The following is a 25,177-nucleotide window of genomic DNA, read 5'->3' as shown; positions in this document are numbered from 1 at the left end:
TAAAATCATAATGTAATTTCACATTTAATAGGGTTTTCCTTAATCCCTTCTTATTATCCAACATTTTCGCTTATCCAACATTCTGCCGGCCCGTTTATGTTGGATAAGTGAGATTGTACTGTAGTTTTGCCATTGATCAAAAACAATTTGAAGACATACATGATAGTATGTAAAACTAGACACAAAACTAGACACATTATAAATCATTCAAGAAGTGAGAGTAGGACAATCTTTCCTCAGTTTGAAACAAAACGCACAATACTGAGAAGGGGGATTACTTTGATAACTTCAGATAACACAAGATCAGAGACATCTACAAATGTGACATAACCAACTGGCTCTTTCTTCAGAGAAGGATGGCAGTGACACTTCTGCACCATCTGACCATTGAAGGAGGAAGAAGAGAGGACAGGAAACACAGCAATGACAGCAGGAATAGCTCCAGTATTCTTCTGCAATCACCAAAAGAAGAGGTGGAGCATGAAGCTGTCTACTGAATGCTTTAGACCCAGAAATCCTGGGAGTAAATGCACTGTGAGAAGGGGGCAGAGAAAGCCACCAGTGCTATGACTCTGAATAATTCCTCAGTCAATCCTTCCAAGTGCCTATGTTCTTATGACTCTTATAAGCAAAGTAATTTTTAAAAAAGTTGTTTCCAAGTACTCCTGATTCTTCTTTTGGCCACTAACAGGGGATGCCAAAACTGCTACCACCATTGTGGTCATTCTCTCTTTCTCCTTCATAGCAAGGAGAGTGCAGACATGACAGAACTTCCTGCATCTCTTTCTTCAGGGAGTTTTCAGGGGACTTTACAAGAGGTGCTCTTGGCAAAGAAATGAGAAGTGATACATTCGCCCACGCCCTGTGCTCTGCTATCTGAGGCAACTGCCTGACTAGGTCTCATGATACCTCTGGCTCTAACAAGAGAAATGTCTCCCACTACATCTGGAGTCAGTTTTCTGGATGAATATGGGATTTGCTATTGTTGGCTATGCTTTGATATTGCCTATTCATGAGAAACCCTGGAACTGACAGGGAACACAATTTATTTTCTCTTTTTCCAAAGTGCTAACTGTTCAAACACAATTCCTCCTTTCTACTGAAAAACCTGGTCCAGCAGCTTGTTGTTCATAATGTTATTCATTCAGCTCTACCATGTCTCTGACACAAATTTTCACAATATTTGGGCAATAATATGGGAATAAATATCTTGTCTGTGCTTTTCCTGCATTGCAGGGGGTTGGACTATATGGCCCATGTGGTATCTTCTAACTCTATTATTCTATGATTCTCATGTATAGCTGAAAACACAGCTTCAGACACTCACAATGATTTGGTTTGAGATTGGGCCAGGAGGAAGGCTGCCTGGTTCTCTAATTTCTAGTAAGGTGTAATCTTCATCTATCTCCCTCATATCCTACTGAGGCTCTGCCAGATATGCAGCTGAAATGATTTCATGGTTGATACTAATTGTACCTGTACATTATTTCATTTGAAAAAATTATTTAGCTAATTGCATGTGAGAATATGAAGATAAGCCTATTAACTGTGCTCAGGCATCACCTTATCAGGAATATTCTTGCTCAGCATAAGAGGAAAGATTTGTTCATGAAGTAACAGTTCTTTTGTATGTTTGTTGTTACAGCCATACATGAAAACATTATTCTTCCGGCTGTGCCCGTGCAAGTCACAATACAGCAGAATTTCACGTTCCTCAAGGACTCTTGCATAGAAAGGAACAAACAAAGGAAATAGGAATAAATTATCTAAATCAAGAGTGGCCAGTTGTGCATAAGCAACTGTACAGTGCTATGTCTTTCTGACTAATATGGAAACTCAAGCACTTGGAACAAGCCAAATGAAAATTCCTTAATGATTGAAACTTCTATAGCAGTGACCATTACTATTAAAGCTCATGTTGGCATAATATCATTTCAATTCCATGCAATGCAAATAACAAAGAGTGTGACAGCTGTAGAAGCAACACAACAATACAGGCAGATACTCTTACAGCTTCACTGGCTGTTCAGATATGTCACTCCTTATATTCACCATGCATGGAAATAACAAAACAACACATCTTTCTGCAAAAATGCAATTATTAAATCACCTTATAAGGCACCCACTGTCACTTCTCTTCCCATCTGTCTATCTGTGCTTTCAGCCTTTCTGTGGAGGAACCTCTTCCTCTGCTTTCTCTCTCTACTACTATCCTGTTATTACTATCCACACTCTCCCTCAGATAATATCTCAGCATCTCAGAACTGCATCTAAAGTCAGGGACTTAAAGCAGGCAATTCTAAAGCTGCTGTATCTACCCAGTTAGGTTTAAAAAATGACAAGGCAGGACAGATACAAAGAGAGAAACAACAGAATACCTCCTGTCTCATACAGCTCACAACTGAGACTGCTCAAATACATCATCTTCTTATAAATGAAATTGCTCATGCCTAAAAAGCTTTGGAAGACACATTTGTGTACACTCACATGTTTCTCAACTCAGTTATTTGTTAAGTACTAAATGTAAGAAACCGCCCCCCTTATAACTTTTCCTCTCTGAGCATATCAGCTTGCTTCACTAATGCAATCTAAAGCCAATAGCTTAGGAAGAACCTATTTTATTGGAAATTAAATCAATTAATTGTTACATATATGTACATTTCTTCACTGAAGTTCCGAAATATGGTATCATAAAATGCTTCATTGCTCACCTCTTGACCATGGCCCGAGTGTACCAAATGCAAGGAAAGGATTCCTTCAACAATGTCCTGTAGTTCCGGTTCAAGTCCCTTCCTGCTAGTGAGCAGCGGTAATTTCCCACAATTACTCCATCTGGATTAAGCATGGGCACAATCTTGAATATGAAGAGATCCCTAAGAAGCTGAGCATCAGGGGCATCACTTAAGATGAAATCCAGAAAGCCTCTCATCACCCAGGAACTGTTTGTCTCTCCAGGGTGGACCCTGGCACTCAGCACAATAACTTTCTTTGCAGCAGCAAAAGCAGCACTTTTAGATGGGTTGGTAATAGTGAGGAGGTATACCATGTTCCCAGCCAGACTACTGCACAGAGGGCGAAGTTTGCAATACTGAGAACAGACTGGATTGTTCACCAAAGTCAAGAGATAGCGCTGTAGATCCGAGTAGGTGTAGGGGTAGAAGTGAGCAAAATAGCATGTGTCATGGCTGTGCCGAAAAGACATAGTCCAAGTGAGGCAATACAAGGTCTGACCATCCTCCGTATTGTATTTATAATATTTGATGTCACTGCCCTCTCTTCTCCAGCCAACACCATGCAACTGAGCATCCTTTTGAGAATATAGGAGAGGCTTCATCCCTACACTGTACAGACTCTTGGCTTTCATCAGATTAACAATAGTAAAGCGGTAAATTGCATCCTTCCTAGTATTTTGTACTCTGAAATAGTACCACTGTGTATGCTTGCTAGTATAAAGATCCGTCCGCAATGTGAGTTCATATTCATACTTGCCTCTGAAATATAGAAGTCAGGAAAAGAAAAACACATAAGTAGCTATTAGTAACCACCTCTTCCTTTACTGAGAATTACTATGTTAAAAAACACTATAAACTAATGAAAATCAGCTGAGTAGGCCGGAATCACAGGGTTATTGTGTGTTTTCCAGGCTGTATGGCCATGTTCCAGAAGTATTCTCTCCTGACGTCTCGCCCACATCTATGGCAGGCATCCTCAGAGGTTGTAAAAATACACAACAACCCAACAGAGTAGGTATTGTTGGGGGGAGCCAGTGTAGTGCTTTGAGCATTAGACTATGACTGGAGGCCAGGGTTCAAATTGCTACTTGGCCATGAAATCTACTGCATGACTTTGGGCAAGTAACGCTCTTTCAATTTCAGAGGAAGGCAATGGCAAACCTGTTCAGAACAAATCATAAATGTTCACCTTAGAGACATCAGGTTGGAAACGATGTAACAACAACAAAGTGTTTTTGAGGTATTATATCTATTTACAGAGTTCTGTAAAAAGAAAAACCAAGGATTCAGGTAATGTCTCTTTAATCAGAACAAAGACTACCTGAGAAAGTAGAAGGGATAGGCAGAGATGACACATCTTTACTTTTCCCACTAAACAGGGGAATGGATAAATCAGGTATATGCATAAGAGGAAGCAAGAGGGCTAGCTTGATGATTTTGGAGTAGAACTGAAAGTGAAATACCAAAAACTGGATTTATCTCTGTAAGAATCGGATGGTGCTGGTAAGTCTCCCTAGAAACCTGATAACGTATTTTGATGGCTTATACTCAGCCTGTATGTTTGTAGAGAAACATATATACAACCAGTTAACATTAGCTTCCAGCTTCTATTTTTAATAAATCAGAACCATAAGTAAATGCTTTCACTTTTGTAGTTCTCACCATCCAGAGAACTGAGCTGAGTATGCAGTTATGGCTGCAATTTAATTGTTCAATTCTCAAAGAACTTTACAAATAGTATTTTGTGAATAGTTAACTTCTATGTCATCCTGATAGAAGTTGGTTTTTGGAATCATCAACAGAATACCAGCTTCAGTGATGGTAAAAATCCATATAATTATAAGGGACCACAACAGTTTATTCCTGAGAGAGGGAACAGATGAAGTATGTACATCTGATTATATGATATAAGGTGGGGGGAAGATGAGTATAAGCATGTGAAATTAAGCCTTAGACTAGACTATACCTGAGTAAATAACACAGCAGAAAAAATAGAAAACACACTTGGAACCCCAACTGTCTTATCTAACTCAATTTGTACTGGCTACTCTAAAAACATGTGCAAACACACCCATATTTCTCACACTCAACATTGCTTTGTATCAGAACTGTTGAACTGTACATTCACTGCAGGTACACTGTGTTCATTGTTCAACTGGGAAAGCTACTGGTATCAGAAATAAAAAAAAATATAACCTTTACATATGATGGATGTGTTATATATAGTAAATATTGTTAATATATAAACACACTCATAACAGGGTTGTTGTAACTCATAACAGTTAAATGGTGAGGAAATGTTAAATAACTAAATACTACTTAGAAAATTATGTTAACATTAATGTATTCTACATGTGGGGGTATCTGAAAACAATTCATTTTGAATCCATCTATAACATTAATTTTATCAACGAATATTTAGAACAAAAATTAATATGGCACATATGCTAGATCTAGTAGATTCTGGGAATTCTAGTCTCTGAGGCTGGATCTACACTGTCAGGATCCAATCCCAGATTATCTCCTTATCTCAGATTATCTGGCACTGTAGACCCATATAACCCAGTTTAAAGCAGATAATCTGGGATCAGGTCCTGGAATACAGGGAAGTGTAGAAGGGCCCCAAATGTAGTCTGTCCAAGTGCTGAATGTGTAAACACACATCTTTAAAAATGCTAGTGACTTTAGCAAACAAGTGTTCACAGTTCAATAATGCTGAAAACAAGATTACATGCCGAACTGACAATCTATACGGCAAGGAATTCCAGGGATAACTGTTGCCACAACTTGAATAAAAAGGGGCACTATAGAGACTGAACCTGTATGCACTATATTCCATCTACCATTGATCTGTGGTATTGTTTTAAGGGAACTAGGGCTTTGCTCATAAGGGAAAAGCTAACAGCTAACCACTTTCACTCCTCAAAAACAGATGTATCTGTAAATGGCTACATAGGGGTTAATCCATGAGATATTTTGACATATTTGGATTAGATACATTTCATGGCTGCTCCAGTCATTATATCTGGAGATTCTCATGGATTTATGATGCACTGTGGGAAATGACCATGCTTAATTGGCAATAGTGAGGGCTGTAGCCAGAAAAATATTTTTTGGGGGGAGGGGTTGAAACTTTTTTTTTGTGAATCATGAAGAGTAGTTCCATAATACAAAATAATTTAAATAGTATTGTTCATTCTATATTTTTGTATAGACTTAATTAAATCAAATTTCTACTTTAGTTACAAAGTTTCAAGCCTTAAAATAACTGAAAATGACTGTTAATTGGTAATTTATAGTTACAAAAGAATACCACAGCGTTTGTTGGAAACGCCTGGAAACTGTGTCAATACACTTTGACAGAAATCAGGTTCCGTCGATAAACTTCAGTGGACATTTAAGTGTGCAAGTTCAGTCAGTCTTTCTTGCCTCATTGTGCTTCTTATGTATGTTTTCTATTCACATTTTCCCCAGTTTCTCTTACTCACACCCTGACAGCTTTCTGGAGGTTACCACTTTCAAAGCGAGACTCAAATAACAGCATGGTGTCCTCTGGGTCTATTGAGCAGGGTGCCGCTGGTTTGATGGGTTCTCTTGACCCTCCAACTCGGGAGCCAGTGAAACAGGTACCCTTGGCTGCTGCAGAACAAGAGGCAGAGCTGTCAACACATAACTGCAGATCTTGCTCTTGGAGCTAGGTCTGGAATGTATACCAGTTCTACAAAATCCATATTCATAAAGTGACCTCTCTTAAACAAAAAAACACCAAATTCACTTGTAGGCAAAGAAGAAGATTTCCAAAAAAATCCAAAATCCAAAACACTTCTGGTCACAAGAATTTTTGATAAGCAATATTCAAACTGTATTTCTATTCATTTCAGGATGTATATATATATTTTAAAAATCAAATTTAAGATTAACTTCACATTTTTACATTTTACAGATTTTCATTGTTCCTTTTGACTGAAATCGACTGTGTGTGTGTGTGTGTGTACACACACAAATACACTTTACAGCAAATCTGCATAATCTGTGGCCCTCCCAAAAGCCCTAATGAGCTTGTCCAATTGTCAGGAATTCTGAGAGCTGAAGTCCAAAACAACTGGAGTGCCACAGGTTGTACAGGCCTAATTTACAGTGCAATTTTGATCTATATAAGCAAAATACCTGGATTTATGGAATAGACAACAGTTCCATGCTCTTCTCCCACTACATCAGGTGCATATTCATTTCCTGTTGGCTGATAGAAAGGTTCTGGTTCAGGGGGAATCCATTCTAACAAAACACATAACAACATCAACATCATCATTATTATCATCATCACTGCCACCACCATTACATTTCTATGCTGCATTTCCTCCTAGGAGTTCTCAACAAGTGCTCAAATTCTTACTCGCAACCCATTCCACTTCCAGATTTAATTTCACTTCCATAGCACTCCAAGGACACTATGTTAAGGTACACAGATAATTGGAAAGACTAAATACAAAATTAACAATTTAATTGGAAAAGCTATATCCATAATAAAAAGGAAAGCAGGCAATTATTTGTTCAGCCATGCTTCTAAGTGGGATAGGAATGATCAGACAGAGATTCTGAGGATCAGTCCCTTGCATCTGCTGTAAGGCAGTGACATTTCCGACCCATCCCCTGTTCGGATATCAGCCAGCACGCCAACACCTTAAATCAAGAAATAGTTTTCTAAGATTTACAGAAATGCCTCAGCAAGCAAGAGTCCAAAAGTGGCAGGTTAAAACCCAGAACCTCAATCCATGGCTGATACCAAATGAGAGACTCCCTCCTGGGCACACAGAAGACTGGGCGACTTGGAAGACACTGAACACACTGTGCTCTGGCACCACAAGATGCAGAGCCAACCTTAAGAAATGGGGCCACGAAGTAGAGTCCACAACACGCGAATGTGGAGAAGAGCAAACCACAGACCATCTATACAATGCAGCCTGAGTCCTGCCACATACACAGTGGAAGACTTCCTAATAGCAACACCAGAGGCACTCTAAGTGGCCAGCTACTGGTAAAAGGACATTTAGTATATTGCCACATTTTTAGCTTTGTTTGTGTTTTTAAATACATTACAACTGTACCCTTGGTTCGCTTCTGATACAATAAATAAATCTACTGTATTTTAAAAAAATGGATCAAAGATCATTGTTAGAGGAGTATCATGTGCACATTACACCAAGTTATTAACAAGACATTGCTACTGCAGATATGCTACACAGACTTCCTGGGTGAGCTCATGAATTCAATAATAAATGAATAATAACTGCAGGCCAGAGATCTTGGGCAACATACTGAAATGTATCGTAACTCAGTTCTCAAATACATAGATACTAGCATGTAGGAATACTTTGTTTTATGTATATTACTTTCCTACATAAAAACAGGATTTCTAGTCAAAACCAGTAAACAATGAAGTGTCCCCCTTAAATAAATTCTGTAACTTAACTGATACTATAAATTGAAAATTGGGACTCTCCTATACATGGAGGTATGTGTAAATTAGAAAAATATTATTCTTTTGAGAAGAAAAGAATTCTGAAAATCAATTGAATATTATCCAAGAAGTTTCTAATGTTGTGTTCCAGAGAATGACCTTTGCACTGTAGATCTATGTTAACAAAAGCATACATATCAATCATGATATTTACAACAAAAAACAGTAACATTTACAGTGAAAATTATTCAAACCAAACATTAATCTTAATCCAAGACTCAGATTACCAATGTGATGGACGCTATTCTCAATTACTTCGCACTCTATTGGCCAGAATGGGGCCAAGATTGAATCTCTGCCATTGGGAAGAGAAGATAGATTTCGAGGTTCTCGTAAGCGCCGAACACCAGAACCCTCTTGAGGGTCGAGCAAAAGTTGCTTGCTTTTAAGACGCGCAGTCTCTGACGCAACTGAACCTGTCACAAAGATAAAAAGATGCATATTTTAAATTATTTTGCAGATGTGAAGGGACCTCTAAGGGCATTTTTAGTAAATTAGTTTCTCTGCCACATGAAACTTATAGCACACTTACAGAGTAGGTTCTTGTCTGAGTTGTGTTCTGCTGTACTTCTCTTGCCAAAGATGTCTGGTTTCAACATATGGAGAGAGCTTTCTTCTATGCTCTCAGAAAGGAAAGTCACACTTGGAGGAATATTTCTCTCACCTAAGAAGAAACATTGTCAGAACTACTCTTGCCACTGTGAGAACATAATTTACCGGAACAAATGGAGCTGTGTTCAGGTTAGCCACTACATTACTACTATAAAATATGTGAAAGAGCAGTTTAAAACTGATCCTGTACAACTGGAGTCATACATGTCAGAAGTATCAGAAGTATAATGTATAAATCTAATGATCAATGTCTTGTCTGGCCAAGGAGGGAATATATAAATGTAAAACACTTAATGTAGACAACAAGTTGAACATGAGCCAACAACGTGATGCAGTAGCGAAAAAAGCCAATGCGATTTTGGGCTGCATCAAAAAGAGTATGATGTCTAGATCGAGGGAAGGAATGGTGCTCCTCTAATCTGCTTTGGTTAGACTTCACCTGGAATACTGTGTTCGTCTGGATATCACAATTCAAGAGAGATATTGACAAGCTGGAAGGTGTCCAGAGGAGAGCAACTAAAACGATTAAAGGTCTGGAAACACTGCCCTATGAAGAGTGTCTTAAAGAACTGGAGATGTTTCACTCGCAGAAGAGAAGGTTGAGAAGAGATGTGATAACCATGTACAAATATGTGAAAGGATATCATAAGGAAGAGGGAGCAGGCTTGTTTTCTGCTGCCCTGGAAACTAGGACTCGGAGCAATGGGTTGGACTGGGTGGCCCATGCAATCTCTCCCAATACTATTATTCTATTAATAATAGATGATGATGATGATTATGATTATTTATATCAGATTAAATCCATAAAAACGTAAAAAAACCACAGCAGCCCCATACATTATCTTAAAAAACTTCCTTCTTTAAAAGCTTGCCTGAATAAAAAGGTTTTAGCCTGCTGCAGGAAGGACAGCAGGAAGGGGGCTATTCTAGCTTCCCTGGGAAGAAGGAAGTTCCAGAGTCAAGGGGCAGCCACCGAGAAGAAAGGCCCTCTCCTTCCAACCGAGCTTGAGATGGAAATGGAAATGAGAGGGAAGGGCCTCTCCTGAAGATCTCCGGGCCTGTACAGGCTTATATGAGGAGATGCAGTCAGCCAAATAGCCTGGACCACAGCAGTCTCAAATTGCATATAGCTAAGAGCCATTAACACAGTAATCCTTGATATATCAACTTAATGGTTAACACTGAAATAACAAAGAGTTGCCTAAAAATGGTTAAAACTGAAAATATAATAATAATAATAATCATCATCATCATCTTCCCGAACGGACTAAGGGTGACTTCCAAAGGCAAAAAATGCTATATGCAATAACAAAGTAAAACATTAAATCAGACAGTTAAAAATAAACAGATCAAAAACCTTGGCTAAAACATATAAATCAGTCAGGAATCATAAATAACACACTGAACAGTTAAAATATCTATAGAAATATTAAAATATAGCTTTTCAATAAGTTAGGGTAATTGTTGTCAACATCATCAGACGAGGTGGGATCTATGGTGAACTGTTCTTCTTCCTCTCCATATGCTAATGTACTAAAATAGGTTTTTAGTTGCTTCTTGAAGGAGAGGAGTGAAATATGAGAGAAGAAACACCTGTTTTATTACTGTACTATGAAGAAGAAGGAGGAGGAGGAGGAGAAGTAGTAGTAGTAGTAGTAGTAGTAGTAGTGGTTACCCGCTTCTCCTCACAGATCAAGGTGGGTACAATGTGGTTAAAACACACAGATAAAATATAAAATTATTAAAATGCATGTATTAAAATATAAAAACAGATCTACAAGATTGGGACCAGTGTTCTTACCTCTGAAATAGCCATAGTACTGGAGATGCTGATACATAAACTTTTCATAAGGTTCTTTAAACTGCTGCGGAAAAGAAAATATCTGAGAAATTAGAAAGCCAATATTTTTTATCTGACTATACATCATGCCATGGCAGATCAATCCTTGAGCTCTTGATGTGACTCTTATTTGCCAAAACTTTCATAAAATTTCCAAATACAAAAATAAATAATAAAAACAAACTCTTCTGATATGCCATATTTTTCAACTTGAAAAAAAACAACCAACTTACCCCCCTGCCCCCTTAAACTCTTTCTATTCCCTCTGTCTTCAAGGAGAAAAAACTATCTCTTTCTCCCTCCACCAAGGTCTTCCGTCTGTGACACCACCATCACTTCCTACCATTCAGGCACTGAACTGTCCTCAGAGACTGAAAGGGACAGACTTTCCACAGCCTATTATAAATGTGAACTGAATATTATACTGACTCACCAGACCCTCCGAGGCTGGATCTGCTGGACACATTATGTTGGCCGTGATGGCTCTGCCCGACGCTCCTTACAGAGAACCAGAGAGAAGAGTTGTAGAAACGATGTCTTTGGCTGGGCAAAAAAACCCAAAAAACAAGTCTACATATTCTGTCAGTCTCCTTGTGCTATTAGAGTAGTAGGATCACCCACAAATACCATTCCAATGGCATAAGAGGAGAGATGCAGGAAGAAGAAATGTTAGTTAAAACTAGGAAAGAAGTGGGAGAAGAGAAATATATTGACCCCTTGGTGTGCGCTGAAGGTTGATTCCAAAACCCTGTGGATACCTAAATCTATGGATATTCAAGTCCCATTACAGGCAGTTCCCAAGTTACAAGCATGTGACTTACAAACAACTCATTGTTAAGAATGGGTGTGAGACAACAGGAATTGAGAAAAATCTACTCCTAGGAAGGGAAAATCACTCCTGAAAGAGTTATCATGGGGAAAAGGTGTCTCTACTGAAGCTTTATCATCAATCATTGTTTCCACGATAAGCCACATTTTTCAAAATCCAGTTCTCACAGGGTCAGAAGGTGAGGTGAAATCTTCTGAACAGGGGCACAGACAGCAAAACAAACTCCACAGGGTTATTTACCCTTCCTTATGTTATCCAAAGCTAAAGAATATATATATTTGGCTAGAATTACACTTAAAAATGTATCTGTTCTGACTTACATACAGATTCAACTTAAGAACAAACCTACAGAATCTATCTTCGTAACATGGGCACTGCTTGTATATACAGTGGCATAGTAGAAGGGCAAAGTCAGCTTGGGGAAATGGTTTTCCTCCTTCAATACACCCCCCCTCCCCATAAAATGGACTATCATTTCCTGTCTAAGGACCTAACTAACTACACTAGAGTTTGGATCCACTTTAAATCCACTTTAGGGAGAGGCCTTTAAACAGCTCAGCCAGACAGGTCCTGGGCTTCACCAAACTACAAACCCCAGAATTCTGCAGGAGGCAGAAACCAGATTTAAAGTGGATCCATGCTCTGGTGTGATGTGGTAGTAAGCCCCCCTTTGGAGTCCACCCGGATAATGGAACAGTACCACTCAACATTTCTTTTTGAGGATTAATTTCTTTCTGGTTGAATCTGTGGACTAAACATATCTTTAAAAACTTTCATGAGCAACCCTTTCTGCCAAAATAATGGTAAAAAATAATAATAACACTGATGTTCATCTAAAACCCTTCCTTCTCATCACCACAACTTTGACCCACAAAAACTGAGGCTTCTATGATGGGGACAGTTTTTATCATTCACAACAACAAAACTGTGGGAGATAAAATGTTAGTTAAAACTGGAAAGCAAAATGGGAGATGAGAAATACATTGGATCCTTAGGGTTCAGTTTCTGGACCCCTTGCGGATACTAAAATCTGAGGAGGCTCACGTCCCATTATATTAAACGGTATAATGAAATGACGCCCCTTATGGAAAATGGTACAGTAGAGTCTCACTTATCCAACCTTCGCTTATCCAACGTTCTAGATTATCCAACACAGTCTGGCTCCACAGCTGTTTCTCTAGGCAGCAAGGACTGAACTTTTTACAGATTTAATTTCCAACAATGTTGTTACTGCAAGTTCATTTGATGCAATTCTATCTTCATTTGTAGTCAATTTGTTAGTAGCCAATGTTTTTGTTGTCAATGTTTTCAATACATTGCGATGTTTCGGTGCTAAATTTGTAAATACAGTAATTACTACATAACATTACCGTGTAATTGAACTATTTCTGTTGATTTGTTATAAAACATGATATTTTGGTGCTTAATTTGTAAAATCATAACGTAATTTGATGTTTAATAGGCTTTTCCTTAATCCCTCCTGATTATCCAACATTTTCACTTATCCAACGTTCTGCTGGCCCGTTTATGTTGGATAAGTGACTCTACTGTATTTTCGAATTGAGAACTGTAGAGTCTTTGGATACAGAGGGCAACCTGTAGGTTATTTTTCAAAAAGTATTTGAAAGATATTGGATAATGAGAAAATACAAGAAGTTTTAAAGAAAAAAAATTCAGCTAGCACCTGAAATGTACTTATTAGGCCTAACAAATGGAAAATTTAATGAAAATCAGGATAAAATGTTCTTCCATATGAGTACGACGGCGAGACTGGTACTAGCTAAGGTTTGGAAAGAAAAGAAGGTACCAACCATATAAAAATGGAACCTAAAAATGCTTCATATAATACAAGTGACAGTCTAAACTCAAAAAATAAGAGAAGAAAAGAAGAAAACTGACTGGGCGGGGTACAAAGAGGTAATGCAAAAAGATGGAGGACCATTTATTATAGACCTGACCTGCATATAAACCGTGCAATAAGACAACAGCGGGAAGCTGAAAACTACTGAAATGAAAGGGACTTAAAAACAATACAAAACTCTTGAAAAGAAAATGGGAAGTCAAAATTTTATATCTCCTTTGTCCTTCCTTTTTCCCCCCTTACCCTTTCCACCACCCCCTCCCCACTATTCCTGACCACTTTCGATGTATACTTATGAAAACCTGAATAAAAAATAATTTTTAAAAAAGAAAAGAAAGCACAACGTCTCATTTCTGGGCAACTCCTTTTGACAAAATAATAATAATAATAATAATCTGCACGCATCATCCGAAAATACATCACACAGTCCTAGACACTTGGGAAGTGTTCTACTTGTGATTTTGTGTTACAAAATTCAGCATATCTATTCTGTTTGCTGTGTCATACAATAATAATAATAACAATAATAATAATAATATGTTGTCGAAGGCTTTCATAGCTGGAATCACTAGGTTGCTGTACGTTTTCTGGACTGTATGGCCATGTTCTAGAAACATTCTCTCCTCAGAGGTTGTGAGGTCTGTTGGAAACTAGGCAAGTGGGGTTTATATATCTGTGGAAGGTCCAGGTTGGGATAAAGAACCCTTGTCTGTTTGAGGCAAGTGTTAATGTTACAATTGAAAAGCTTGATTAGCACTGAAAAGCATTGCAGCTTCAAAGTCTGGCTATTTTCTGCCTGGGGGATCCTTTGTTGGGAGGTTTTAGCTGGCCCTGATTGTTTCTTGTATGGAATTCCCCTGTTTTCTGAGTGTTGTTCTTTATTTATTGTCCTGATTTTAGAGTTTTTTAATACCGGTAGCCAGATTTTATTCATTTTCATGGTTTTATCCTTTTTGTTGAAATTGTCTACATGCTCATGGATTTCAGTGGCTTCTCTGTGTAGTCTGACATGGTGGTTGTTAAGAATGGTCTGGTATTTCCGTGTTCTCAAATAATATGCTGTGTCTATATTATTTATAAATAAAGAACAACATTCAGAAAACAGGGGAATTCCAGAAAAGAAACTAAGAGGGACAGCTAACGCCTCCCAAAAAAGGATTCCCCCAGGCAGGAAGCAGCCAAAACTTGAAGCTGCAAGGCTATTCAATGCAAATCAAGGTGGTCAATTGGAACACTAACTCTTGCCTCAAACAGACAAGAGTTCTTTCTCCCACCCTGGACATTTCAGAGATATATAAACCCCACTTGCCCAGTTTCCAACAGACCTCACATTCTCTGAAGATGCCTGCCATAGTTGTGGGCGAAACATCAGGAGAGAATGCTTCTGGAACATGGCCATACAGCCTGGAAAACTCACAGCAACCTAATAATAATAATAATAATAATAATAATATGATTATTTTTTCTCGAAATAGAGGCCCAAGGCGGATCACAACAACAATTGTAATACAGTACCTTCAAGCCAGCTAGCAACTCCTTCTGACCACCACAGCCTTGACCAACAAGACTGAGAGGCTTCTATGGCGTTCCTTCCTCGGCTGTTTCATCTCCTTCAAAAGAGCACCGTCTCCTAGCAACCCGCCACGCCGACCTCGTCTAGAGGGGGCGGGACGTCTACGTTCATTGGCTGTCCGAGAGCGGAGTGGTAGCTCTTCAAGCCATTAGTTGAAGGGTGCGAGAAGCGCGGGAAGCCCTCTCGCTCCGCCCCGCCTCGCCTATCAGTTTGTGCTGTTGGCTTTTCAGTTATCCTTTATTCAGAGCTCTGACTTGTCAGGCAGAAACGACACCCTCTAGTTCAGGGGTTCTTGTGTGGCCACACTCCCGCGTGAAGCTGGAAAAGCGTCCTCAGCAGGCCAACTCTTCTCCAGCATTATATTTCAGGTGAGTTTTCTTCCTATCCGCTTTCTTCATTGCCCAGCTTTCACAACAACATATGCCTACAAGCTGGAAATATGATAGTGTAGAGTACACCATCCTAACTGTAATGTCCCATGATTTGTTTTTACAGCTCAGGAGCTTTCCTAGCTGCCCTTTCCAGTTCTAGGACGCAACCACAGGGCAGAATGAATGTATTTTGTCTTGGGCTAATGGATTATGACCAGTGAGGATCACAACCTAATGGGGATTATAACCTGTTAGGATCATAACCTATTGGGTAGCAGTCCACGTTTCGCAGGCGTAGAGCAGGGCTGGGAGGACAGTGGCTTTGTAAACAAGCACCTTGGTCTCTCTACGGATGTCCCGGTCATCAAACACTCTCTGCTTCATTCGGAAAAATGCTGCACTCGCAGAGCTCAGGATGTGTTGTATTTCAGTGTCAATGTTGACTTTTGTGGAGAGGTCTACAGACGTCACACCAAACTCCTGGAGCGTTTCCATCAACATTGCCTCAGAAAAATCCTGCAAATCTCTTGGGAAGGCAGGCGGACAAATGTCAGTGTGCTGGAAGAAGCAAAGACCACCAGCATTGAAGCAATGCAACTACGCCATCAACTCTGCTGGACTGGCCACGTTGTCTGAATGCCTGATCACCGTCTCCCAAAGCAGCTACTCTACTCCGAACTCAAGAACGGGAAACGTAATGTTGGTGGGCAGGAAAAGAAATTTAAAGATGGGCTTAGAGCCAACCTTAAAAACTGTGGCATAGACACTGAGAACTGGGAAGCCCTGGCCCTTGATCGCTCTAATTGGAGGTCAGAGCTCCGCGGTGCTGCGGAGTTCGAAGAGGCACGAATAGAGGGCTTAAAGGAGGAACGTGCCAAGAGGGAGGAGCGTCAAGCCAACCCTGACCAAGACCGCCTTCTACCTGGAAACCGATGTCCTCATTGCGGGAGAACATGCAGATCAAGAATAGGTCTCTTCGGCCACCTGCGGACACCCCCCCCAAGACCCTATAACTGGAGGACCATCATCCTCGGCCTACGAGGGATCGCCTAAGTAAGTAAGTATTGGGTAGCAGCAGGCATGTAGCTGGGGGGGGGAGGGGGTTGCGGGGCTTTACCCCCCCCCCCCCCAAATTTCAGGGTGGTCCATGAGAAGGCCTTACTGGTACGTGGCATGGTGGTGTCCTTGTCCATGCCCGGGCCCTTGGCGCACTCTTTCCTTTTCGGTGCCCCTGGTTTCAGCCTTCAGTGCCGGGAGAGGAAGTGGAGTGCGCCAACAGCCCAGGCGCCAAAGAGGATGCCGCCGCACCACAGACCATTCGGAGGCCGCAATAGGCCTTCGCACCCGTGTACTTGGCAGGCCTTCGCGCCTGTGCACTCGCAACACTCGTGGCTGGGAGTGGAGTGCGTCAAGCCTTTTGGGACTCTCTGGATCCAGGTAAACAACAACTCCCATTTGAAAAAGGGCAATTATTCTCCAATCCCTGCCTGTATGCATTGTTGGGCACCGTCATGCCACAAGGAGGCAAAACATTACCTGCTGCCCTGTCCCTTTAAGATTCTAAAGGGGCGGAGCTTAGCCTTGGCTCCTGCCAGCCTGAAATGGCAGTTATTTTTTGTCAGATTTTGTCAGTTGGTGAAGCGCTGGAAGGAAGTGTAGGAAACAAAAGGAGCACAGAAATTCACGTCACGTCAGAACTGTACCTAGATTATATTAAAATCCATACACTACAGCAATAGAGAAAGTCATGACAACATTGTATTAAAGTCACCTCAAAGCTACAAAGAATCCAGTCATGACAAGACTCTGGGGCAATATCTATCCAGAACTGCATAGACTTGAAGATTTCTGTGGCAGCAAGAGGAAAAGAGATCAATTTTGTCTATCAATAAAATATTTCGTTTTACCAAATACAGTGTCCGATCTGTCCTTCGTGCTATAGTTCTTTCCAGTTCATTTAGTTTAGCATGGAAGCAGAACAGGCATATTGGCTCTATGTGCCAAGTTTGGTCCAGATCCAACGTTAGCTTGGTTCAATGCCCTATTATTATTATTATTATTATTATTATTATTATTATTATTATTATTATTATTATTAAACTGTTCTTCTATGTTAAAATGAAGCTAGTTATGCTACTAATATGCTGCCTCCAAAGACAGAATATGTAATTTAGTGCCTGTATCTTTGATATTACACCATCAATTAAGAAAGATACTGAGGTACTTAAAGTGTTGGAACTGTGTGGCAAAACCTACTATTGGTCAATAAATTTCCTTTTGACTGTGTTAGCTACTCTACCAGTAATGACATGCAGTGTGGAAATATTGTTTTCAACCATGAAGAGAGTGAAAAGTGTATCTAGAAGTTTAATGACAGACCAGAGACTTAGTGGACTAGCAATGATTTCCATCCATCGGGACATCACTATCAAACCAGAAGAAGTAATTGACAAAATGGTCGGGGAGAAGAAAAGAAGACGGTTGCTGTAAAGTAAAAAAAAAAGTCAAAAAGTATTCTAAACATTTTAATGAAAGTAGATAAATAACATTTTTTTTTAAACTGTTATTTTATTCATATCATGATCTGATCACCATGCTCAATATATCCCATATGCATGAGGGTATTGGGATAACGATACAAAAGGTTTGCTAGGGTAGCTACGGGCCTGCCTGTTAGGTTCATAACCTATTGGGTAGCAGAGTTTCAGTAGAGTTCCTTTAGTTTATTGGGTAAAGGATGATCACTGGGGACATAAATATCTTATTTCTATTCAACACTCTCAGCAGATAAAGATTCAAGTAGACGTCTTTAAAATCACGTTTGTTTTACTCACAACTTCATGTATTTAAATATACAGATAAATTTCTTGTCAGGTTAAGCTTTGAAAAGTTTCTGTTTGTATCTTTAAGTTATAATCTTTAATGGTCTCTTCAAAACTATATTACTCTGTATAGCTCTTTTTTATAACAGTCTACATCCAAAGAAATTCAAGCCTCAACTGACTTCCAAATTCTAACACTGGCTTTTGCACTCTAACAGACTCAAGCCTCAATGTCTTCTAACTTCTAACACTGGCATCTGTACTCAAACAGACTCAAGCCTTAACTAACTTCTAACTTCAAACACTGGCATCTGTACTCAAACAGACTCAAGCCTCAACTGTCAACCTTTTAAAACTAGACAGTCACTGAACCAGTCACATGGTCTGCAGCTCCTCCCACTGCTTTAAGTATGCTGCTGCTGCTCAGTTGCATAGTCGTTTCCGACTCTTTGTGACCTCATGGACCAGTCCACGCTAGAGCTTCCTGTCGGCCGTCACCGCCCCCAGTTCCTTCAAGGTCAGGCCACTTCAAGGATCCCATCCATCCATCTTGCCCTTGGTCGGCCTCTCTTCCTTTTTCCTTCCATTTTCCCCAGCATCATGATCTTTTCCAAGCTTTCCTGTCTCCTCATGATGTGGCCAAAATACTGCTTTAAGTATATAGAGCTAAAAAAAACCCTGCAAACCAAAGAAGATACACATTTCAGGAAATAAATCAACACATTTTTTTTCTTGTGTCAGGAGCAACTTGAGAAACTGCAAATCGCTTCTGGTGTGAGAATTGGCTGTCTGCAAGCATGTTGCCCAGGGGATGCCTGGATATTTTTACCATCTTTGTGGGAGGCTTCTCTCATGTCCCCGCATGGAGCTGGAGCTGATAGAAGGAGTTCATCCATGGTCTCCCTGAGTTGGATTTGAACTCTGGCAGCCTACAGGTCAGCAACCCAACCTTCAAGTCACAAGGTTTTAATCCACTATGCCATGGGGGGCTCCAACACATTATAAAGAGGCAAAACATTGTATTGAGGAGACTTGAGAAGGTTGCTATCTCCAACATTATGACCCCACTTGAGCTGCAATGGCTCAGTGCTATGGAATCCTGAGAGCTGTAGTTTTACAAGATTTTAGCCTTTTCTGCCGAAGACAGTGGGAAGAGACACCAAGGGCCATCCAGCCAACCCCATTATGCCATGCAGAAAAACAATCCAAGCACCCCTGACACACGGCCATCCAGCCTCTGCTTAAAAACCTCCAGAGGAATCTCCGCCATGCTCAGAGGAAGCATATTCCACTCCCAAACAGTTCTTACTGTGTTATTCCTAATGTTTAGGTGGAATCACTTTTCCATTAGGAATTCATTGCTCTAGTCTCCAGAGGAGCAAAACACAAGCTTGCTGCCTCCTCAATGTGACATCCTTTCAAATATTTAAACATGGCTCTCATGACCCCTTCTCTCAGCCTTCTCCAAGCTAATCATCCGCAGCTCCCTCAGCCACTCCTCATAGGGCTTGGCTTCCAAACCTTTGATCATTTTGGGCCGCCCTTTTTTTGCAAATAGCATGGTGTCCTCTGCGTGTCACAAATGTTCCTTTCTCCAACTCTATGTTCAGTGTACAGGTTTAAAAGAGTGATAAAATGTAGCCTTGTATTTATTTATTTACTACATTTATATCCCGCTCTTCTCACCCCGGAGGGGACTCAGAGCGGCTTACAAATCAAATGTACATACAATATATTATTAGCATAGCACAATATAAGCATTAAATTACTATATTGTACTATCATTATATGGTAATATTATTAGTAATATTACATTTAATATATAATATATAATTATTATATCATATTATTAGTATATTGTATAACATTATATTATCAATATTATAATTATATACAATATATTATATATTTATAAATTATTGTGTGTGTGTATATATATATATGTATCTATATATATAAAAGGGTGATGGAATCGCGGCACCGAGCAAAACAACAAAAGTAAAGGCCCCCCAACCTCGAAATTTGACAACACAACCCATCATCCACGCCTTAAGGTTGAAACAACACAAAATCACTTCACGCACCTCCACATGGACAGAACCCACAACGCACCATCGGGAGCCATGCCGGGAGGGAGGGAAAGAGAAAGCATAATGGCAAGAGAGAAGGCAGGCAATGGGAAAAAGCTGTCCCCTGGGTCCTAGCGCCCGCCCATCATCCGAACTGTAATTATCAAGGCTTAAAGGTGGACTAAAATCAAAACATAACAAGTAGTCTCCACTATTTAAACAATTTCTGAAGACTCCAATTGGATTTGGCAACCCTTACAGTTTCCTTTAAACATTACAGTCTGGAAGATACTACTGTAAATTACAACAGTTGACTGTACTTATTATTTTCATTATTGTTTTTAACTCTCAGGTAATAATGTTTGCACATGATGCTCTAAATAACAGAATGCATTTTATGTTTTGAATCTTCATAGTATTTACTTATCTTTTTCACATAGAAAGAAGATAGCTCTATACTCAGAGAGGCCTCACTATTTCTGTGGCCCTTACATGTCATATCTCTTTTTATGTTTTGAACCTTTCGAGTGTTTGCTTATCTCTTCGACAAACTCCTGACAGATGGCCAGCCAATATCTCCACAATCTCCACAATAAAAATAATAATAGAATCCTACAGTCACAGAGATGGGAGAGACCCCTAAAGGCCATCCAGTCCAACCCCTTCCTGCCATGGAGAACACAATCCAAACATTCCCAACAGATGGCCATACAGCCTCTTGATAATAATAATACTAATAACAGTATCATGGAATCCTAATGTTTGCAGACACCCCTAAGAATCATCCAGTACAACCTCCTTCTACCATGCAAGACCACACAATCCAAACACTCCTGACAGGTGGCCATCCAATATCTCCACAATCTCCACCATAAAATTTATAATAAAATCCTACAGTCACAGAGATAGGACAGACCCCAAAAGCCCATCCAGTCCAACCCCTTCCTGCCATCGAGAACACAATCCAAACATTCCCAACAGATGGCCATACAGCCTCTTGAGAATAATAATACTAATAACAATATCATGGAATCCTAATGTTTGCAGACACCCCTAAGAATCATCCAGTACAACCTCCTTCTACCATGCAAGACCACACAATCCAAACACTCCTGACAGATGGCCATCCACCCAATATATAATAATAATGATGATAATAAAGATAATAATCATGATGATAACAGCAACAATAATAATAATCATCATCATAGAACTATACCATCCAATAATTTGGAGACACCCCTAACGGCCATCCACCCCAACCCTTTCTACTATGCACCAAGACACAATCTAACCATTCACAACACTTGGACAACGTATGCATACTATACAATACTACACAGCGACAAAGACCCCCTCTACTCTCACCACTTTCACATTACACAAACAACCAAATACATACTAAACATAAAGACAACCTACAACGGACATTCAATACTACCACTAACTCAACAATTTCTCACCAACACCAGACAACGCCACAGCAACGCGTGGCCGGGCACAGCACACACTGTATGTATGTAAAATTAGTATAGCATGTTGCTATGGCACAGGAGACGAGATGGAACCATTTTCCTGACTCTCAGATTGGTATGTCTTCCTGGCTGCCCGGTTCTTCACTCTGGTCCCAGAGGGGCAGTTATTCCTTGGTGGGAGGGGCTGCCAACTGATGGAACAGGAGACAGGATGGTATGAACCCGCTTGCCAATTGAAAACCATTTATTTTTCCATATTCTGTCCTAATGATAGCCTCCTGCCATAACTAAAGATTACACATCACAGCAATGAAATGCTTGGGTTTAAGAGCACATGCATAATTGCCTAGAGAACAGTCAGTGTGAAAACAGGCATCATTGGACTCCTTCCAGAATGGCTTGAAAAATACAATATAGACAGGTGACACACCACCAATCTATCTATGGCCATTTGAGATTAAACCCTTTGATGGAGTCATAATTGTTTTATCAATTGTGAGAAGCTCCAGTTCTAATACAAGTGAGATAGTTAACCTGAACGTTATTTAGGGGTCACTTTTGACTTCTTAGTAACTCTGAATCTATCTAATAATAATAATAATACTTCTTATATCCCGCCCCATCTCCCCGAAGGGACTCGGGGCAGCTTACAACAGGGACAAACCCGAAACAACATAGCAAAAACATGACATACACAAAATACAACAGCAAAATTAAAACATTTCAACAGTAAACAAAATAACATAGTAACAATACTTAAAATCTGAGCACATAAAATCAGAGTGAATAAAGGAGGAACGCGGGGACATGTTCCATTAAAGTGCTGTATCATATGGAATAAGGAACGGAGATAAAGTGCCATACAATTCTGTAAACATAGAAAAATAGTCTGATGACAAATCTGAAGGGCCTGTTCATTCAAACGCGCTCCGGAACAACCATGTTTTCAATTCCCGGCGGAAGATGGGCAACGAATTAACCTAGTGATGTACATTATGACAAAATAGGATAAGCTTGTATTATTACCACTTCTATTATTGTTAGAAGCCGGTATCATTGAGCTGCTGTACACAGATTCTCTTGAATTGTAACTCCCAGCGTTAGCTCTGCTGGAAATAACAGTTCAACAATGATCTTTTTAGACCTCATAAATCAAACCACAATGGAAAGTTCCTCCCCAGAGCTTCTGTTCATCTCACTTATCCTCACAGTTCATATTCATTTCACTTTGTACGCCAGCTCGCGTAAGAACTGGGAATAGTGGGAAAATGTGTAATTCTAAGTAATCTCTGTGTACGATGTTTGCATGCGTTGCTGAAAACCACAGTATGGTATCTTTGGTGCTGGATATTCTCCACACCCTCTATTGGAAAATTGATATTTCAAACAATCTGCTATTTAACTGTACTATTAATGAAAAATCAATTAAAAATGATAAGGAACATTCTGAAGTATAAAAAAGGATTTTATTAATGTATATGTACAAATTTACAAAGCCAGAAACAGGAGAAATATAAACTGCATTCAACCATAGCTTGCTTTTTCTTTTACTTTACAGAAAATTATCATCACTTGATTGGGTTTTTAAAAAGGCAAATAAGGGAGAGGGCTCAAGAAAGTCTCAGGCTGGCATTAAATATAGGCAAAGATCCTACCTTTGCTGGAACTTTGCAAGAGGGGCTTAGAACCAATTAACAGACATGTTAAATTATTCCCTTCCTCTAATGTACATCCATCAAGCAGCAGCCAGTAAGATGGGATAATGTGTTAGGTAGTAAGGGGGAGTGGATCCTCCATATCTTTACTAGAGATACTGCAGCACGGCTCACTTAGCACTACTTATGCACATCACGAGTTGCCCACAACATCCACAGTAGGCAAGGGGTTACAGTCCAGTCAGCAGCCTCAAGGCCTCACAGTGCAGATCCCAATGTCTGTTTCCAGATGCCAACGAGGAAAGCCGCAAAGATTCGCCTCTAGGATAGTCAGTGCTCAGTGATGGCAGCTGCACACTATCTTCTGTCTTGCTATGCTACCACCACACCAATACTATTGGCATGTTACAGCACCAAAAATATAAATGGCTATTCTGTGAGAAATACTAAGTGTGAAAATACCCTGAAAACAGCAGGACTGACTCAGAATGTAGGACAGAACGATGAGCCTAGTCTTCTAGTCAAGCAAGCAACAACCTTGGCAAGTGTTCCCAAGAACAGGAATGGAACGTGGGTTTAAACCCTACAGTTCTGTGTCCAATAGGAGAACTGACATCTCTCTGCTTGTTCTGCGACTCTAGCTTGCAAATGGCAAACATGCCTTGTAGAAATATTTCTAACTGGAAGAATACTTTGGGGTTTAGAGAGGGGTGCATATGTGGAGTTCAAAATGGAACCAGCCAAAGTGCATCCATAGTCCTTGTTACCAGCTCCACCAGGGAGCTGGATAGAATTGTTGTATCCCAATTTCATCTGAACTGGAATAAGAAGTGCTTAAGACAGAAGTAGTCGAGCCTATCCTTACTTCCCAGCCCTACTTGCCACATACAACTCCAAAAGGGTTTAGTCCACACAATTTCTCTGTTAGGTCATTCAACAGAAATGTGTACCCTTAAAAAGTTACAATTTATCCAACAGCAAAAGATTCCAAACTGTACATGTGTGGTTTAAAAAAAGAAAAAAAACATGTAACCCAAAGCTGCCTCATGTGCTTGAAGGGACTTTCCGTCTCTTGAGTCGGGCTCTCCAGTCTTCAGGCAAAGCCTCAAAATTTGCATTTCTCTCTGCCATACCACTGTAAAAAGAAGAAACAGGTTAAAAAGGAAAACCATCCCTTGCCAGGACACTAGTTGGATCCTGCTGGCAGATTCCCTTAGCATACTATGCTCGCATACACTGGCAACCGGAGGAGAAAGGCTGCAGGTAGAGTGGCCATGCAGTGGGTAATGCATTTGAGAAACTCCGTATAGCCTACAGATTTTGTTTGCCTTCCTCTATTACAACTGTCACTATAGGAAAACCATGCAACCACCAAGGTACAATAACAGGATTCCCTAAACCAGACCATAACATGTCTCTTTGTAAACAGGGTCTCTTTTACTTCAAAATCCTACCCACTTATGCAATCTCAGGAAAAATAAATTCAGGGTCTAAAAATATGGTCAATTCCATTATTGCTGACTTTTAGGTAATTTTCTGTTCTAAACAGGCCTTCTGTGACCTAAAATGTATTAGAAACACCCCTCCCCCCTGCCCCAATAAACTGGAAGATTACTGTATGTAAAGATGGAACTGAGGATTGTCAAGGGCTTGAAACCTTGCTTGGGAGGCCCTCATGCAGCTCTCAGACTGTACTTTCATCACCTCTGAGCTAGACTTATACATAAGACACAAGACACAGCCACCATCTGACTTTTAGCAATTATTAAATCGTGGATATAGACTGTGTTGTATTCCGGATAATTATCAAACATCAGTAT

At 39.9% G+C, this 25,177-nt stretch overlaps 2 protein-coding genes and 1 long non-coding RNA gene across 8 annotated transcripts in view; 1 reads left to right on the top strand and 2 right to left on the bottom strand.

Moving 5' to 3' along the window:
* The window catches only part of agbl2 (AGBL carboxypeptidase 2), a 40,229-nt gene extending 25,182 nt beyond the window's left edge, over positions 1-15,047 (bottom strand). For 2 of the 5 annotated variants that reach the window (XM_008111723.2, XM_062967220.1), the window contains exons 1-9: positions 14,908-15,047; positions 11,136-11,245; positions 10,664-10,727; positions 8,783-8,914; positions 8,478-8,666; positions 6,900-7,007; positions 6,221-6,371; positions 2,712-3,491; positions 1,564-1,723 (exon numbers count right to left, since the gene is read on the bottom strand). In XM_008111723.2, coding sequence (XP_008109930.2) covers positions 1,564-1,723; positions 2,712-3,491; positions 6,221-6,371; positions 6,900-7,007; positions 8,478-8,666; positions 8,783-8,914; positions 10,664-10,727; positions 11,136-11,168 — 1,617 coding nt within the window. In that variant the 5' untranslated portion in view covers positions 11,169-11,245; positions 14,908-15,047. The remainder of the gene's footprint in view (positions 1-1,563; positions 1,724-2,711; positions 3,492-6,220; positions 6,372-6,899; positions 7,008-8,477; positions 8,667-8,782; positions 8,915-10,663; positions 10,728-11,135; positions 11,246-14,907) is intronic. The other 3 variants (XM_008111732.2, XM_008111727.2, XM_008111739.2) reach the window with 3 other exon arrangements.
* Positions 15,048-15,153: 106 nt separating this feature from the next.
* On the top strand, positions 15,154-23,235 carry LOC134295286 (uncharacterized). The gene is made up of 2 exons (XR_010001811.1): positions 15,154-15,333; positions 18,900-23,235. It is a non-coding gene; the product is annotated as an uncharacterized LOC134295286 (long non-coding RNA).
* fnbp4 (formin binding protein 4) overlaps positions 23,147-25,177 on the bottom strand; it is a 22,617-nt gene continuing 20,586 nt past the window's right edge. For both annotated transcript variants that reach the window (XM_016994656.2, XM_016994654.2), the window contains one exon: positions 23,147-24,492. In XM_016994656.2, the coding sequence (XP_016850145.1) occupies positions 24,402-24,492 (91 nt within the window). In that variant the 3' untranslated portion in view covers positions 23,147-24,401. The remainder of the gene's footprint in view (positions 24,493-25,177) is intronic.

Source organism: Anolis carolinensis, chromosome 1 (assembly GCF_035594765.1).
Source record: "Anolis carolinensis isolate JA03-04 chromosome 1, rAnoCar3.1.pri, whole genome shotgun sequence".
NCBI lineage: Eukaryota > Metazoa > Chordata > Lepidosauria > Squamata > Dactyloidae > Anolis > Anolis carolinensis.
This window is presented reverse-complemented; position numbering and strand designations above follow the sequence as displayed.